Source organism: Aegilops tauschii, chromosome 4, assembly GCF_002575655.3.
Source record: "Aegilops tauschii subsp. strangulata cultivar AL8/78 chromosome 4, Aet v6.0, whole genome shotgun sequence".
Classification (NCBI taxonomy): domain Eukaryota; kingdom Viridiplantae; phylum Streptophyta; class Magnoliopsida; order Poales; family Poaceae; genus Aegilops; species Aegilops tauschii.
The window spans coordinates 16,482,739-16,502,596 of NC_053038.3; the positions used below are offsets into that span (position 1 = coordinate 16,482,739).

The 19,858-nt window shown below is 43.4% G+C and overlaps 1 protein-coding gene across 1 annotated transcript; it reads right to left on the reverse strand.

The window, feature by feature from the left end:
- Nucleotides 1-13,880: 13,880 nt before the first annotated feature.
- Nucleotides 13,881-18,763, reverse strand: LOC109741887 (uncharacterized). Its single transcript, XM_020300975.4, has 5 exons — nucleotides 17,386-18,763; nucleotides 16,646-17,278; nucleotides 16,417-16,568; nucleotides 14,740-14,817; nucleotides 13,881-14,661 (listed from the first exon to the last, which is right to left on the reverse strand). Exons 1-5 carry the CDS (start codon nucleotides 18,623-18,625, stop codon nucleotides 14,215-14,217), a joined length of 2,550 nt encoding a protein of 849 aa, XP_020156564.1. The 5' UTR covers nucleotides 18,626-18,763; the 3' UTR covers nucleotides 13,881-14,214.
- Nucleotides 18,764-19,858: the final 1,095 nt, after the last annotated feature.

Below are 19,858 nucleotides of genomic sequence, written 5' to 3' on the forward strand. Positions count from 1 at the left end.
GTAGTCGTACGTCTTCACGATCCGACCGATCAAGTACCGAACGCACGGCACCTCCGAGTTCTACACACGTTCAGCTCGATGACGTCCCTCGAACTCCGATCCAGCCGAGTGTTGAGGGAGAGTTTCGTCAGTACGACGGCGTGGTGACGATGATGATGTTCTACCGACACAGGGCTTCGCCTAAGCTCCGCAATGATATTATCGAGGTGTAATTTGGTGGAGGGGGCACCGCACACGGCTAAAAGATCTCAAGGATCAATTGTTGTGTCTCTGGGGTGCCCCCTGCCCCCGTATATAAAGGAGCAAGGGAGGAGGAGGCCGGCCCTAGGAGGGGGCGCACCAAGTGTGGAGTCCTACTAGGACTCCCTAGTCCTAGTAGGATTCCACCTCCCATATGGAATAGGAAAAGAGGAAGGGAAAAAGAGAAGGAAGGAAGGGGGCGCCCCCCTTCCCTAGTCCAATTCGGACCAGACCAAGGGGAGGGGTGCGGCCACCCTTGAGGCCCTTTTTCTTCTTTCCCGTATGGCCCAATAAGGCCCAATACGTATTCCCGTAACTCTCCGGTACTCCCAAAAATACCCGAATCACTCGGAACCTTTCCGAAGTCCGAATATAGTCGTCCAATATATCGATCTTTACGTCTCGACCATTTCGAGACTCCTCGTCATGTCCCCGATCTCATCCGGGACTCCGAACTCCTTCGGTACATCAACATACATAAACTCATAATAAAACTGTCATTGTAACTTTAAGCGTGCGGACCCTACGGGTTCGAGAACTATGTAGACATGACCGAGACACGTCTCCGGTCAATAACCAATAGCGGGACCTGGATGCCCATATTGGCTCCCACATATTCTACGAAGATCTTTATCGGTCAGACCGCATAACAACATACGTTGTTCCCTTTGTCATCAGTATGTTACTTGCCCGAGATTCGATCGTCGGTATCTCGATACCTAGTTCAATCTCGTTACCGGCAAGTCTCTTTACTCGTTCCGTAACACATCATCCCGCAACTAACTTATTAGTCACAATGCTTGCAAGGCTTATAGTGATGTGCATTACCGAGTGGGCCCAGAGATACCTCTCCGACAATCGGAGTGACAAATCCTAATCTCGAAATACGCCAACCCAACAAGTACCTTTGGAGACACCTGTAGAGCACCTTTATAATCACCCATTTACGTTGTGACGTTTGATAGCACACAAAGTGTTCCTCCGGTAAACGGGAGTTGCATAATCTCATAGTCAGAGGAACATGTATAAGTCATGAAGGAAGCAATAGCAACATACTAAACGATCGGGTGCTAAGCTAGCGGAATGGGTCAAGTCAATCACGTCATTCTCCTAATGAGGTGATCTTGTTAATCAAATGACAACTTATGTCTATGGCTAGGAAACATAACCATCTTTGATTAACGAGCTAGTCAAGTAGAGGCATACTAGTGACACTCTGTTTGTCTATGTATTCACACATGTATTATGTTTCCGGTTAATACAATTCTAGCATGAATAATAAACATTTATCATGATATAAGGAAATAAATAATAACTTTATTATTGCCTCTAGGGCATATTTTCGATCAACAATATGTAAGCAGCTTCACCGAGGTCTATCTTTGAAAAACTCCTTTCAAACACTCCTTTATGCTTTGCAGAATAATTCTACATTATTTCCGATCAACAATATGTCATTCACATATACTTATCAGAAATGCTGTAGTGCTCCCACTCACTTTCTTGTAAATACAGGCTTCACCGCAAGTCTGTATACAACTATATGCTTTGATCAACTTATCAAAACGTATATTCCAACTCCGAGATGCTTGCACCAGTCCATTGATGGATCGCTGGAGCTTGCATATTTTGTTAGCACCTTTAGGATTGACAAAACCTTCTGGTTGTATCATATACAACACTTTTTTAATAAATCCATCAAGGAATGCAGTTTTGTTTATCCCTTTGCCAGATTTCATAAAATGCGGCAATTGCTAACATGATTCGGACAGACTTAAGCATAGATACGAGTGAGAAACTCTCATCGTAGTCAACATTTTGAACTTGTCAAAAACCTTTTTGCGACAATTCTAGCTTTGTAGATAGTGATACTACTATCAGCGTCCGTCTTCCTCTTGACAATCCATTTATTCTCAATTGCTTGCCGATCATCGGGCAAGTCAACCAAAGTCCACACTTTGTTCTCATACATGGATCTCATCTCAGATTTCATGGCCTCAAGCCATTTTGCGGAATCTGGGCTCACCATCGCTTCTTCATAGTTCGTAGGTTCGTCATGGTCTAGTAACATAACCTCCAGAACAGGATTACCGTACCACTCTGGTGCGGATCTTACTCTGGTTTACCTACGAGGTTTGTAGTAACTTGATCTGAAGTTACATGATCATCATCATTAACTTCCTCACTAATTGGTGTAGAAGTCACAGGAACAGATTTATGTGATCCAATAAGGGAGCAAGTACAGTTACCTCATCAAGTTCTACTTTCCTCCCACTCACATCTTTCGAGAGAAACTCCTTCTCTAGAAAGGATCCATACTTAGCAACGAATGTCTTGCCTTCGGATATGTGATAGAAGGTGTACCCAACTGTCTCCTTTGGGTATCCTATGAAGACACATTTCTTCGATTTGGGTTTGAGCTTATCAGGATGAAATTTTTTCACATAAGCATCGCAACCCCAAAATTTTAAGAAACAACAACTTTGGTTTCTTGCCAAACCACAGTTCATAAGGCGTCGTCTCAACGGATTTTGATGGTGCCCTATTTAACGTGAATGTAGCTGTCTCTAATGCATAACCCAAAACGATAGTGGTAAATTGGTAAGAGACATCATAGATTGCACTATATCCAATAAAGTACAGTTATGACGTTCGGACACACCATTACACTATGGTGTTCCAGGTGGCGTGAGTAGTGAAACTATTTCACATTGTTTTAACTGAAGGCCAAACTCGTAACTCAAATATTTTACCTCTGCGATCATATCGTAGAAACTTTTATTTTCTTGTTACGATGATTCTCCACTTCACTCTGAAATTCTTTGAACTTTTCAAATGTTTCAGACTTTGTGTTTCATCAAGTAGATATACCCATATCTGCTCAAATCATCTGTGAAGGTCAGAAAATAATGATACCTGCTACGAGCCTCAATATTCATCGGACCACATACATCTGTATGTATGATTTCCAACAAATCTGTTGCTCTCTCCATAGTTCCGGAGAACGGCGTTTTAGTCATCTTGCCCATGAGGCACGGTTCGCAAGCATCAAGTGATTCATAATCAAGTGATTCCAAAATCCCATCAGTATGGAGTTTCTTCATGCGCTTTACACCAATATGACCTAAACGGCAGTACCACAAATAAGTTGCACTATCATTATTAACTTTGCATCTTTTGGCTTCAATATTATGAATATGTGTATCACTACGATCGAGATCCAACAAACCATTTTCGTTGGTGTGTATGACCATAAAGGTTTTATTCATGTAAACAGAACAACAATTGTTCTCTAACTTAAATGAATAACCGTATTGCAATAAACATGATCAGATCATATTCATGCTCAACGCAAACACCAAATAACACTTATTTAGTTTCAACACTAATCCCGAAAGTACAGGGAGTGTGCGATGATGATCATATCAATCTTGGAACTACTTCCAACACACATCGTCACCTCGCCTTTTACTAGTCTCTGTTTATTCTGCAACTCCTGTTTTCGAGTTACTACTCTTTAGCAACTGAACCAGTATCAATTACCGAGGGGTTGCTATAAACACTAGTAAAGTACACATCAATAATCTGTATATCAAATATACCTTTGTTCATTTTTACTAGTCTCTGTTTATTCTGCAACTCCTGTTTCGAGTTACTACTCTTAGCAACTGAACCAGTATCAATTACCGAGGGATTGCTATAAACACTAGTAAAGTACACATCAATAATCTGTATATCAAATATACCTTTGTTCACTTTGCCATCCTTCTTATCCACCAAATAGTTGGGGTAGTTCCGCTTCCAGTGACCAGTCCCTTTGCAGTAGAAGCACTTAGTCTCAGGCTTAGGACCAGACTTAGGCTTCTTCACTTGAGCAGCAACTTGCTTGCCGTTCTTTTTTAAGTTCCCCTTTTTCCTTTTGCCCTTTTCTTGAAACTAGCGGTCTCGTCAACCATCAACACTTGATGTTTTTCTTGATTTCTACCTTCGTCAATTTCAGCATCACGAAGAGCTCGGGAATTACTTTCGTCATCCCTTGCATACCATAGTTCATCACGAAGTTCTACTAACTTGGTGATGGTGACTAGAGAATTCTGTCAATCACTATTTTATCTGGAAGATAAACTCCCACTTGATTCAAGCGATTGTAGTACCCAGACAATCTGAGCACATGCTCACTAGTTGAGCGATTCTCCTCCATCTTTTTGCTATAGAACTTGTTGGAGATTTCATATCTCTCAACTCGGGTATTTGCTTGAAATATTAACTTCAACTCCTGGAACATCTCATATGGTCCATGACGTTCAAAACGTCTTTGAAGTCCCGATTCTAAGCCGTTAAGCATGGTGCACTAAACTATCAAGTAGTCATCATATTGAGCTAGCCAAACGTTCATAACGTCTGCATCTGCTCCTGCAATAGGTCTGTCACCTAGCGGTGCATCAAGGACATAATTTTTCTGTGCAGCAATGAGGATAATCCTCAGATCACGGATCCAATCCGCATCTTTGCTACTAACATCTTTCAACATAATTTTTCTCTAGGAACAAAAAATAAACACAGGGAAGCAACAACGCAAGCTATTGATCTACAACATAATTTGCAAAATACTATCAGGACTAAGTTCATGATAAATTTAAGTTCAATTAATCATATTACTTAAGAACTCCCACTTAGATAGACATCTCTCTAATCATCTAAGTGATTACGTGATCCAAAGCAACTAAACCATGTCCGATTAACACGTGAGATGGAGTAGTTTCAATGGTGAACATCACTCTGTTGATCATATCTACTATATGATTCACGCTCGACCTTTCGGTCTCTGTGTTCCGAGGCCATATCTGTATATGCTAGGCTCGTCAAGTTTAACCTGAGTATTCCGCGTGTGCAACTGTTTTGCACCCGTTGTATTTGAACGTAGAGCCTATCACACCCGATTAACACGTGGTGTCTCAGCACGAAGAACTTTTGCAACGGTGCATACTCAGGGAGAACACTTTATCTTGAAATTTTAGTGAGAGATCATCTTATAATGCTACCGTCAATCAAAGCAAGATAAGATGCATAAAGGATTAACATCACATACAATCAATATAAGTGATATGATATGGCCATCATCATCTTGTGCTTGTGATCTCCATCTCCGAAGCATCGTGCTTGTGATCTCCATCTCCGAAGCACCGTCATGATCACCATCGTCACCGGCGCGACACCTTGATCTCCATCGTAGCATCGTTGTCGTCTCGCCAACTTATTGCTTTTACGACTATCGCTACCGCTTAGTGATAAAGTAAAACTATTATATGGCGATTGCATCTCATACAATAAAGCGACAACCATATGGCTCCTGCCAGTTGCCGATAACTCGGTTACAAAACATGATCATCTCATACAACACATTATATCACATCATGTCTTGACCATATCACATCACAACATGCCCTGCAAAAACAAGTTAGACGTCCTCTACTTTGTTGTTGCAAGTTTTACGTGGCTGCTACGGGCTTAGCAAGAACCGTTCTTACCTACGCATCAAAACCACAACGATAGTTTGTCAAGTTGGTGCTGTTTTAACCTTCGCAAGGACCGGGCGTAGCCACTCTCGGTTCAACTAAAGTGAGAGAGACAGACACCCGCCAGTCACCTTTAAGCAACGAGTGCTCCGAACGGTGAAACCAGTCTCGCATAAGCGTACGCGTAATGTCGGTCCGGGCCGCTTCATCTCACAATACCGCTGAACCAAAGTATGACATGCTGGTAAGCAGTATGACTTATATCGCCCACAACTCACTTGTGTTCTACTCGTGCATAGCATCAACGCATAAAACCAGGCTCGGATGCCACTGTTGTGGAACGTAGTAATTTCAAAAAAATTCCTACGCACACGCAAGATCATGGTGATGCATAGCAACGAGAGGGGAGAGTGTTGTCCACGTACCCTCGTAGACCGACAGCGGAAGCGTTATCACAACGCGGTTGATGTAGTCGTACGTCTTCACGATCCGACCGATCAAGTACCGAACGCACGGCACCTCCGAGTTCTACACACGTTCAGCTCGATGACTTCCCTCGAACTCCGATCCAGCCGAGTGTTGAGGGGGAGTTTCGTCAGCACGACGGCGTGGTGACGATGATGATGTTCTACCGACGCAGGGCTTCGCCTAAGCTCCGCAATGATATTATCGAGGTGTAATTTGGTGGAGGGGGGCACCGCACACGGCTAAAAGATCTCAAGGATCAATTGTTGTGTCTCTGGGGTGCCCCCCTGCCCCCGTATATAAAGGAGCAAGGGAGGAGGAGGCCGGCCCTAGAGGGGGCGCACCAAGTGTGGAGTCCTACTAGGACTCCCTAGTCCTAGTAGGATTCCACCTCCCATATGGAATAGGAAAAGAGGAAGGGAAAAAGAGAAGGAAGGAAGGGGGCGCCCCCCTTCCCTAGTCCAATTCGGACCAGACCAAGGGGAGGGGTGCGGCCACCCTTGAGGCCCTTTTTCTTCTTTCCCGTATGGCCCAATAAGGCCCAATACGTATTCCCGTAACTCTCCGGTACTCCGAAAAATACCCGAATCACTCGGAACCTTTCCGAAGTTCGAATATAGTCGTCCAATATATCGATCTTTACGTCTCGACCATTTCGAGACTCCTCGTCATGTCCCCGATCTCATCCGGGACTCCGAACTCCTTCGGTACATCAACATACATAAACTCATAATAAAACTGTCATCGTAACTTTAAGCGTGCGGACCCTACGGGTTCGAGAACTATGTAGACATGACCGAGACACGTCTCCGGTCAATAACCAATAGCGGAACCTGGATGCCCATATTGGCTCCCACATATTCTACGAAGATCTTTATCGGTCAGACCGCATAACAACATACGTTGTTCCCTTTGTCATCAGTATGTTACTTGCCCGAGATTCGATCGTCGGTATCTCGATACCTAGTTCAATCTCGTTACCAGCAAGTCTCTTTACTCGTTCCGTAACACATCATCCCGCAACTAACTTATTAGTCACAATGCTTGCAAGGCTTATAGTGATGTGCATTACCGAGTGGGCCCAGAGATACCTCTCCGACAATCGGAGTGACAAATCCTAATCTCGAAATACGCCAACCCAACAAGTACCTTTGGAGACACCTGTAGAGCACCTTTATAATCACCCATTTACGTTGTGACGTTTGGTAGCACACAAAGTGTTCCTCCGGTAAACGGGAGTTGCATAATCTCATAGTCAGAGGAACATGTATAAGTCATGAAGGAAGCAATAGCAACATACTAAACGATCGGGTGCTAAGCTAGCGGAATGGGTCAAGTCAATCACGTCATTCTCCTAATGAGGTGATCTTGTTAATCAAATGACAACTTATGTCTATGGCTAGGAAACATAACCATCTTTGATTAACGAGCTAGTCAAGTAGAGGCATACTAGTGACACTCTGTTTGTCTATGTATTCACACATGTATTATGTTTCCGGTTAATACAATTCTAGCATGAATAATAAACATTTATCATGATATAAGGAAATAAATAATAACTTTATTATTGCCTCTAGGGCATATTTCCTTCATTCGCACCTCTCACTTAAGTGTCGTCATCTACATATGACATGTATATGTGAGTACTTTGAATATATTCGCAAGTTGAATAGAAATGAAAAGGAGTATTCATGCGAGGTGAGTCAAGATAAATAGCTAAGGGTTTTATTTTGCAAGAATCCATTTTTTTCCTGAACTAGAAAAGAAAATTTTAAGTTAGGAGAATATTTTGTAAGCTTAAAGGTCAAAGTGAAGCACACCCATGTGTTCAATCCCGATCAAACATCATCAACTGCGCATACGTCACGGTGGCTACAAATCAGCTGACATATGTATAAAAAATGTACAAGTCAAGGTAAAAGTTTTTGTAGAGACTAATATATGTTGTCAAATAATTAGATAGATAGCATCTGCAGCCAGGCTTGATGAGTCGGAGTCCTCAAGCCGGATGTGGTGAGGCCCAAACCGCCGGGATGCACGGAGTCCCACCGAGAATGTATCTGGTGGAACGACCAAACTGGTGCACCAGATGCACCAACTATACGTGGGCCGTTGGATTCAAAAGAGAGGGGTAGGATTTGGGCGGTGACCGACTTACTGGCACATTTGCAAAACAGTCCTTGAAGTACAGCTAAATCCAGCGATCTGACCTCTCTGTACCCACATTGTCTTCCTCCCCTTCTGTATTATGTACCAGCCCGTCCAGCTGAGCGCTACGGTTCGGGAAGGCTGCTACATCGCCTCTCTCTCCCCCGCTCCTGGACCTTCTCCCCTTTCTATCCTGTACTTAGTTCCGGCATCGACGCGCCGTTGAAGCACTTGCTCCCCTCCTCTCCTTCGAGTCGCGCCCAACGAAGACGCCATTGCCGCCGACGAGCGCGTAAATGTAGCGGCGGTGTGCACCTCCGGGGGACTGATGACCCACAAGTATATGGGATCAATTGTAGCTCTTTTCGATAAGTAAGAGTGTCAAACCCAACCAGGAGCAGAAGGAAATGACAAGTGGTTTTCAGCAATATAATGTCTGCAAGTGCTGAAATTATAAGTAGTAGAGTAGTTTGATAGCAAGATAATTTGTAACGAGCAAGTAACGATAGTAGTAACAAAAGTGCAGCAAGGTAGCCCAATCCTTTTGAGGCAAAGGACAGACCAAAACGATCTCTTATGATAAGCAAAGCGTTCTTGAGGGTACACGGGATTTTCATCTAGTCTTTCACCATGTTGGTTTGATTCGTGTTCGGTACTTTGATAATTTGATATGTGGGTGGACCGGTGCTTAGGTGTTGTTCTTACTTGAACAAACCTCCTACTTATGATTAACACCCCCCCTGGCGCAAGCATCCGCAACTACGAGAAAAGTATTAAGAAATAATTCTAACCATAGCATTAAACTTTTGAATCCAATCGGTCCCTTACGGAATAGCGCATAAACTAGGGTTTAAAATTCTGTCACTCTCGCAACCCATCATCTAATTGCTACTCCACAATGCATTCCCTTAGGCCCAAATATGGTGAAGTATCATGTAGTCGACGTTCACATGACATCACTAAGGGAATAACAACATACATACTATCGAAATATCGAACACATGTCAAGTTTACATGATTACTTGCAACATGATTTCTCCCGTGACCTCAAGAACAAAAGTAACTACTCACAAATGATTATCATGCTCACGATCATAAGGGTATTAAATAGCATATTGGATCTGAACATATAATCTTCAACCAAATAAACCATATAGTAATCAACTATAAGATGTAATCAACACTACTAGTCACCCACAAGCACCAATCTATAGTTCCGGTAACAAGATTGAACACAAAAGATGAACTAGGGTTTGAGATGAGATGGTGTTGTTGAAGATGTTGATGGAGATTGCCCTCCCCAAGATGGTAGAGTTGTTGGTGGTGATGAGGGCGATGATTTCCCCCTCCGGGAGGGAAGTTTCCCCGGCGGAATTGCTCCGCCGGAGGGCAAAAGTGCTCCTGCCCAAGTTCCGCCTCGAGAAGGCGGCGCTCCATCCCGAAAGTCCTCACTTTTTATTTTTTTTTCTAGGTCAAAATGACTTATATACCAGAAGATGAGCACCGGAGGTGGGCCTGGGTGAGCACAACCCACCAGGGCACGCATGGGCTCCCTAGCGCGGCCAGGTGGGTTGTGCCCACCTGGTGGGCCCCCTCTGGTACTTATTTGCTCCAATATTCTTCATATATTCCATAAAAATTCTTCGTGAAGTTTTAGCTTGTTTGGAGTTGTGCAGAATAGGTAGCCTGACGTAGCTTTTCCAGGTCCAGATTTCCAGCTGCCGGAATTCTCCCTCTTTGTGTATACCTTGCATATTATGAGAGAAAAGGCATTAGAATTACTCAAAAAAGCATTATTATGAATAAAAACATCATAAATAACAGTAGGAAAACATGATGCAAAATGGACGTATCAACTCCCCCAAGCTTAGACCTCGCTTGTCCTCAAGCGAAAACCGAAATCGAAAAACATGTCCACATGCTTAGAGAGAGAGGTGTCGATAAAAACAAAATACGGACATAGAAGCATCATGTTGATTATTATAACAGCAACAAACTTAAACATAGGAATCTTATCATAAAACTTTTATCATAGACTTATCATGAATAAGTGACAATTCATCCGAATAATCATGAGTGGACATGGTGCCACGCGTGGTCGGTATCAGGCCCGCTCATTCCCATGTGATTCGTGCAGTCCAAATACGAGTAGCATGTATACTGAGATTGATGTGTTGTATACAAAGCATTTTGCATTCATATTACCTATGCCCTTGCCACGAGATGGCCCACAAGGCAGGGTCGGGCACTCAAACGAGCAGTGCATTTGAGCATACGTCAATTAAGCCGGGCCTGCGGCGGCAAAAAAAAAAGTCGGGCCTGCGATACCAGGACCCCCTCAGCTGCAGCTCATTAAGTCACCCAGGAAGTTTTAATGGAAACAGTTCAGGGCCTTTTATGTTTGACATCACCCAGCGGAAACCCCTTGGGTTAGTTGGACTGGCTAGAAACTAGAGTAACTTCTCATTAAACAAGCTTGACTAAATATTTTGACATAAACATTTATCGTCTCTCAATACAAATGCACTGCAAGTGTTAGCCAACATTACCGATGATCAATGGAAACCATCCTCCTATTGGTCAGTTCGATTGCTTAAGCCACTTTTTTTCTTCCAAAAACCATATGCCAACGATTATGACGGTGATCTTTTGAACAACCTAACACACATTTTTTGGGTAGCTTAGAACAAGACTAATCTAGGATACATTTCAAACATGTTTAAATTCACTTATTTCGCTCAACCTATTTCAGTGTAACTGCTTAGAACAACACTTACAAGTGAAATCTGATTTTGATTGTAGCGACCTTATTCTTTTGAAATAAGAGAAACATGTTTTCTTGAGTAGTTGAAGTTTATTTTAGTAAAATTATTTTTTAGAGAGCGGATTTTTTAAATGAGTGCACGGGAACCGGTACATAGGGAATATTTTCAATCTGCCTTTTGGAGAAATAAAATAGTGCAATATCTTGTTTTAGATGAGTGAAATCACTGTATTTTGAAAATGATTGAAATTATTCATTTTCAATTGACCGAAACGAGTGTAATCTATTTTGTGAAACGAGTGAAATCATTTTTGTTGAAAATAATTGAAATTATTAGTTTGAATTGAGTCAAACAAGTGGAATCTATTTTTGTAAAGGAGTGTGGAATAAATAAGTGAAATATGTTGTTCTAAACGAATGAAATCATTCTTTTCAAAAACAGTTGAGATTATTCATTTGAATTGAGTGAAATGAGTGGAATCTGTATTTTGTAGTGAGTGAAGTATGCAGTATGCTATTTTAAACGAGTGTAATTGTTTTTTAATGATTGAAAACATTTGTTTGAATCAGGTGAAATGATTGGAATGGGAGTGGCATATGCAACCGTGGGTGAATAGTAAAATAATTAAAAATAGTAAAAAATGGTTTTTTTTTCTTGTGATGCCAGATGCTTGTATGCGTGAAGTCCGTGCTAAATTTCGTGTAGTTCGGATGTTTTAGTAGCTCTCGGCAAAAGAGACAAATTTCGGATCTATGGGAAATATTTGAAAACAACAATGTTCGAAGCTCACTTTGTCTTTTTTGCCATGAGCTCCTGGAATATAATTTAGCCATGAAATTTTGCATTCATCTGGCGCACTCAAGCATCTTAGATGAAAAAAAAAATCAGATTTTTATGAATTTTTTACTGTTCACCGGGTGCAGATGGGCCTGACCCCGAATTGAATATCAGAGTGGAATCTATTTTTCTTAAAGGAGTGAAATAAACGAATGATTCTAAATAAAAAATTGAAAACGTTTGTTTGAATCGAGTGAACGAGTGGAGTCTGTTTTTTTTTAACGAGTGAAATATGTTGTTCTAAACGAATGAATTTTTTCCTTTGAATATAATTGTAAATCAGGTTAGGGCCGTTTCCAGGGTGGTTAATCTTTCAGCACTTGTTGTTCGCCCGCTATGCATCTGCTTTGCTTTTCCTGCACTAATCGAGCAAAAGAAAGACATGCGAGACCGGGCTGGAAAATTCTAACACATGAGATGTAAACAGGCATCTCCCACGGTCCACTTAAGCACCCAGATCCATAAGTTGCCCATAAAATTATCGACATGCTAAGGGTTGAGGCCACAGAGAGATGATTATAGGTGGGCTCGTTTAATCGTACCCAAAAGAAACCGAAAACCACAGATCAAGTATAGTTTTAACCGGCTAACCTGTTAAACTCCGTTTCTGCAAAAGCCATCTCCTCTTCTCCATCTGCTTTTCCACAGGGCAAGGCTTGGAGCGAGGGGCATGCTTAATGATGTCTGCCCACCATCAAGATCCGTTATGCCATCCCCTGTGACGAGGGCTGCTTACCAGTTGAGCATGTACTCATACGAGCATTAATAGCGTCTGGCCCACTCCTGTGATGTATAACGCGACGTATTCAAGTGCGTCCGTAATTAACGCGTCAGGTATTACAAATGGGCCAATATTAAGTAGCCATCTTGATGCACAACAGGACGTCTCAGATTACGGCATCGCGTGGCCGCATGTCCCAAAAATCCACGTCCCAATTCAACACACTATTGAAGTATAAAACAAAAACTCTATTAAAAACTAATAAACTATGTTCTTAGTCAACTTTGCAACTGCAATTCATCGTCTTTCCAGAAAGGGTCACGTATCGGAGCCTTTAGGCAAGTCCACATACTCAACCATCATATAGTCTTCTATGATTGCTAACACTCACCGCATACACATGAGCAAAACGTTTCAACCGGACACATAAAAAGATAGGGGCTTATGGTTTTGCCTCCCAACGTATTCACCTCAAGGGTGATGTCAACAGTAATAACTCATGCTATCTATATTCGACTGGACATATGTGCCTAGATCTTTCCTCGCCACATGATGCTTGCTAATACGTCTCCAACGTATCCATAATTATTTTATGTATTCATGCCATGTTTATAATATTTTTACATGAATTTGGTATGATTTGGTTAGAACTAACCGGACTGATGTTGTTTTCAGCAGAACTATCGTGGTGTTATTTTTATGCAGAAATAAAAGTTCTCGGGATCAGCAGCGCGTTCAGACTGCACTCCAGTGTCATCATAAGTAAGCTTTTTCTTTGAGCCGCCCCGACCGATAGTTCCAGCACGGGCTACAAAGCAGTGGGGCGCTCTGCATGCAGACGAAAGAGAGCGCCCTAAGTGAGCACTACCGAGCAGCATCGATCTGAGTAGCGAGAACTTGCAAGAAACCGGAAATGTTTTCTGGGTCAGTTGCCTGACAAAGTCCTCCCAGAATCTTCGCAACATTTTTTTGTGTGCAGTTGCGCTCCTGCGAATACAAGACCTAGCCGCAACTATGCATAATCGGCTACAGTGACGCCTAGCACCTTGCATAAAAAACTTATCAGGATTGTAAAAGACAGCAGAAATCTCGATCAGCATTCACCAAAACAAACATTACTATTATTTTCAAGAAAAGGGACGATACCGGCCAGAACAAACAAACAAAGGAAACACAGGAACGACGTAGAAAGACATCCAACAAAAATAATAAAACCAACAAGAAATATATGACGACCCACACATCCGGAAAAAGAAGCAACACAACGATATGAACATATGTGACCTGAAGCTACTTTCAACGAGATTCCACATTTACCAACCAACCATATGCACTCAATACAGCGACAAAAAAACTCACACATGGGGACGGATTGGATTGTGACATACCGACAGGCTAAGTTAGTTAGTTATATATAATAGCAAAATGGCTCCCAGACTTCCAGATATGCCCTTGCCTCAACCCTCTCGGCGCGTGGCCAACTCCCTGCTCCCCTGCCCCTGTTGTTGAAGTTACTAGGCTGCTAGTACCCATCATCGTTGTTGTTGTAGTACCCGCCGCCGCCTCCACCACCACCACCAGCACCCCTGCCATTCTGGTACCCGCCCTGGTATCCGCCACCACCACCCCGGCCATTCTGGTACCCGCCCTGGTATCCGCCACCACCACCCCGGCCATTCTGGTACTCACCACCACCTCCTTGGTATCCACCACCACCACCACCTCCACGCCCATTCTGGTATGCGCTGCCCATGCCACGGCCGCCTCCACGCCTGCCATGGCCATTAGGGTAAGCCCCCCTCCTGCCACGATCACCACCTCGCTGGTTCTGAAAAGATCGCCGAGGGCGCTGAAACTGTCGCTCTTTTGGCTCGGCATACCTCTGATCTTTTTCTTCCACATCAAACTTCTCCTGCTCTGCCTCAGCCAAGGGATATTCCTCATGAGGGTTCACCGGGGATTTACCTTCCTGAAGCTGGCATGTTAGTATAAGCCAGAAATATATTACATGCACAGAAAAACACTCCACAGGTCATCCAGTCTTTACCATATTTTGCACATCGGCTGCATTAGACTGATGACCATTGTAGATTTCTGTGGCATGCGAGGAGTCTTCCTCCTCCTCCTGTCAGCAAGTAAACATACCAACAAGATCAATATAAGCTTTGTAGACTGATGACCATTGTAGGTTTCTTGCAATAGTATCCAAGTACACAGCTAGGATGCCAAAGAACATATATTACCAGACCCAAAGAATATAAAACTATTAAGTTGTGTTATCAAAGTAATGTTGGTCATAAGTCCTAAACTCATAATCATAAAGTAGACAAGCAACAAGTAAAAATGACAGCTAGGAGTAAAATGGCACCCAGGTCCCAGGAGCATGTGTTCCTTCAATGGACAGTAAATAAATAATTCTACAACAACAACAACAACAACAAAGCCTTTAATCCCAAACAAGTTGGGGTAGGCTAGAGATGAAACCCATAAGATCTCGCGACCAACTCATGGCTCTAGCACATGGATAGCAAGCTAATAAATAATTCTGAGTGTTTAAAATTCAGGTAAAATTATACATGCAAATGTTTGAACCATTCAGATTCCTGTAGCTTGTGGAAAAACAAACTTTTTTTGCGCCTTAGCAAAAGAAACAAATCTGGGGCTCTAAAGTGAAATCTTTAGAAGCTCAAACTTAACTTATACAAAAAAAAGGAGACCCAGTGCTAGAAGCTCCCACGCCAGGTGGGGTCTGGGGAAGGATTATATAACGCAAGCCTTGCCCCTGCACACTGCAATGCAGAGAGGCCGCGTCGAAACTTGCTTTACTCAATGGGTACAAATATTGTCAGAGCGCTAAACTTGGTTTCTCCACTCATGCTGCAGAAATGCTAGCTTTTTCCGTTAAATTCACAAACGTAGTAAAAATACAAGAGCATTTGCATGTGTCCCCTTTTCAGAATGTTTTGATATCAGGGATTAGGATTGCTGTTCTTTTCAACCAGCATTTTAAGTAATGGCCAACAAAGTAAAAAAGGAACAACTGTACAATACAAAATCATGTTATTGCATGATTGCAATGATGAATTCTAGCACATGATATTTATAATCTTTAATACTCCCTCCGTTCCTAAATATTTGTCTTTCTAGAGATTTCAACAAGTGACTACATATGAAGCAAAATGAGTGAACCTACACTCTAAAATATGTCTATATACATCCGTATGTGGTAGTTCATTTGAAATCTCTAAAAAGACAAATATTTAGGAACGGAGGGAGTACAACAAAAACTCAACTACTATGTTGCAAACTGCGAAGACCCATCAGAATAGAGACCATCCTGTACCTAGATAGTGGTAGCACTACACATAATATTATACAACGATCATACTAGTTGTTAAGTTAGTATTTCAGCGGGGTTTTTTTTCAGAACACAAATGCACAGGCACCATCTGTTATATCTAAACAACGGCCCACAACATCCATATGAAACAGCATAATCTACACCCCAAATGGAGTGACCTTACAGTTTTCTAGTTAAAGTTATAATCCACATTGATCATTACTACTGAACCAGCACAAAAAGCAGCAGCAACAACAACAAAGATGATAATAATAATACAAGGAGCAATCATCAACAAAGATCAAAACAAAGTTTCAGGGCAATGATCACTTCACCATGCTAAGCATATATTAAATTACAAAAGAGTGCAATTTGCTATTTTACCTTGTGACCTTCAGCAGCTATGTACTCCTTAAGTGATGGTGCCTCTGGTGAGACAGTCATGCTCATCAGTGCCTGCACACTTTCAGCTCCATGGTGCGCTGTGTAGTAGTCCGATGCCATGATCCTGTCTAACTTGGACCTCACCGCAGCATCTACAGCGAAAAGCCACATATTTCAATCAGCAATGAGCTCAAAACAAACCAAATTACAAACCTATATCAACCCTCACATGTAACAGAGGAGCCAGGGTGGATCGGTGCATTAGCACGGGTGAGCCATAGGCGGGCATGATGGGCACAGGCCTGGAGTGCGTCATGGTGGGAGACGCCAACCGCAGAAGCAGGGCGAGCCGTGGCAAGGGCCGCCACGGCAGACACTGCATCAAGGTCGTTCTCCGTAAGCAGGTCCACGGTATCATCCCATACATAGCCGTAGGTGATGCAGCTGCTCCGCTCGTGCTTGCGTGCAACCATGGTGGTGATGAACTCGTCTGGTGACTTGACATAAAAAAGGGAGCCAAAGTAGACAAGCGCGAGGAGGTCTTGGATGGACAAATCGGAGCCGAAGGATGAGGAACCGGCAGCAGGTGCAGGGACGGTGGAGAGCTCCTTGGTGAGGGCAGTGGAGAGTGGCACGCGGAGGCGCTCGAGCTCGTTAATGAGCGCGGCGATGGTGGGCTTGGAATGCATCACCTCCTTCTGGTCCTGGTTAAGCACCTTGCCGGCGGCGACCGACTCCTCCATCCGCGCAATGCGATCCTGCTTCTTCCGCAGCGCGCGAAGACGCTTCGACACCACTGAGAGAGCCGGCCCTTCCTTGGTTTCAGATATTGTCCCTTTGGTTTCAAATTCTTTAACCGACTCTGCAAAAAAAATTGCAAAGCATAATGTATAGCAGTAATTAATGTTTTCAACAACAAAAAAACATTTTTCTCCGGTTATTACAAATTTTTGTTAGCTCCATAAGTACCTGAAGTTGTGCCAAAAGACCTAAAAAGAACACACGGATCATAGGTTGGTTCGAACCACAACATGTTTTCAGCAGAGCAATGCGCACCAGACTCGAGCTTCAAACTTTTACCGTTCACAGCAAGTACATATGCTGTCCGGTGGCACATGCTCTCCTTCGCCATAATGTAAATAACATTGTCATCGTGCAAGCTTAATGTAGGCCCAGCACTGGTCAAATTCCCCCATGTCAAACTGTTTTTGTCATCAAACATCTCAGGTAAAAGATTCGGCAAACTTGAATCACTGAAAGATAACTCAGATGTATCAAACGTCAGACCATCATGCCAAATATCTGAATAAATCGATCTACTCCAGGTCCTAGCCATCCAACCATAATCTTTTCCTCGCTTCATGTTGCAGAAAGCATCTTGCACATGAAAATCTAACTCAACAAACTTGATCAAATCATTGAATATTGTCACATGACGGTGTGGTCTTGGGGTGAGATTCTCAAACGTCAAATGGGATTCAGAAGCATCACATGGTTCAGGTACTGGCAATGGAACAAAACGGATGATAGGCTTTTTATCCAAGACATTGCATAAGAGAATTCCCCACCAAAGATCAATCCAACCTATGATACCATTTTCTGCATATGCCACGCTCATGGCATCATGAAGCAATAGCTTACACTTAGCTTTCCTTGTTTCATTATCCTCGGCGATATTAGCCACCTGAGTGTGCCAATCATTTGCATCAGATCGATAAATGTGGAGTGTGTAATGTTTGCGAGACTCGAGCACGAAATATTCAACATGGGGAAAAACGACAGCAAAGTCTTCACTGTTATCATTAACAGGCAGGATGGCAACCAAATTTGCCTCAAAAGAAGATGGATATGGCCTTGGAATAAGATGAAGACAGGGAAAATTTGGCCCTGCTTTGTAAACGAAATAGTCGGTGAATGGTAAATGGTGGACACTCCCGAAGAAAGTGAAAGCCAGCAGTACAGACCCTCCAGCCTCACCAAGTATATGAGGATCTACTGGCAAGAGCTCCCCTGTCTGATCAACGCAGCTGACGAGGCACAACGAGATAGCTGGAGGGTCAACTGCTTTAAAAGAAACCTCCAAGTGATGCCCTTTGCTATTCTTGGTTTTCGCGGTAGTGGAATTTTCCAACTGGCCCACTAAACATTTTCTATCCAGCAGGATTTGGGGGTGGCGGCCACACGGAGAAGGATGGTCTTGCATTGCCATGACGGAAAAGTGAAAGGGTGCCGATGAAGATATGGATCGTGGAAGGCGGCGAATGGCCTAGCCCTGGGAATTGACGGGAAAGAAGCTCGGCGGTCGATGTCAGGGAATCAGGGTAGACGAGCTCGGACTATGGCTGCCTGGGAGTCAGGGCAGACGGCCGGAAACGGAGCGTCGTGGCAAAGGCCGAAGGTGGGAAGCGCCGGGATGGCGGTGGCGGCGGCGGCGGCAGGCGGTCGAGGTGCGCGGCGGCAGGCCGTCGAGGCGCGCGGCGGCAGGCCGTCGCGGTGCGCGGCGACGGCAGGCGGTCGCGGTGCGCGGCGACGGCAGGCGGTCGCGGGTGCGCGGCGGCGACGGTGGAGCCGAACCCTAGCGAGGCGGCGGCACGATGGAGACAGATTGAGCGAGGGGAAGAACCGAAGGAGCGAGACAGATCTTTTTGACAGATCGGTCGCTAACAGATTCTCGAACGCTCGGGGCGGCCGGCCCATGTAGTATCAGGCTCGGTAGCGAGTTGTTTCCAGTGAGTTTGTTTTTCCTTTTTTTGAGGTTTTTTTTTCTGTTTTATTAGTTTTCAGCGGGTTTTTTATTTTGGTTTTCCAGGAAAACATGAGATTTATTTATTTATTTAAAATATATTTCTTAAAAAATACATGGCATTTTTGAAAAATTGAGAATATTTTCTAATATGTTTGTGAGCATTTTATGAAAAAATATGAGCACTTTTTTATATTTCTGAATATTTTTAAGCAATTTTTGTAAATGACGAACGTTACAATTTTTTGTAATAGATATGGGAGTCTCCAGAAGCCTATGGTGCCTATCTAGTGGCCGCTATTCTCACTGGCGGTTCAGTGCATGCAAGGTGTGCAGGCCACGTTGGGGATTTATGGGGTGTAGGCTTACGTTCGTGATTTGTAGACAAAAATGACCATCCTGCGACGCGGATGACGGGCAGGCTCGGTGTTTCAAATGGCCACTGGACATAGATTGAGTCGTGTGCACGCCCAATCCCTTGTATTGACTTCGATTCCACGACAAACCGCTCCCACCCACCACTCGCATTCATCTCAGGGGTTCGCATGTTCAATTTGGAAATTGCGCTCCATCTCCTAATTTCTCTCCATACTCCCCTATGCTCATCCCGATGGTGGAATCGTTGCGCCATTGATGTCGGTCCTCTACTGGTTTAGGATGGAGGATAGGCAATCAGAAGTGAGCATGCATCTCAACTCC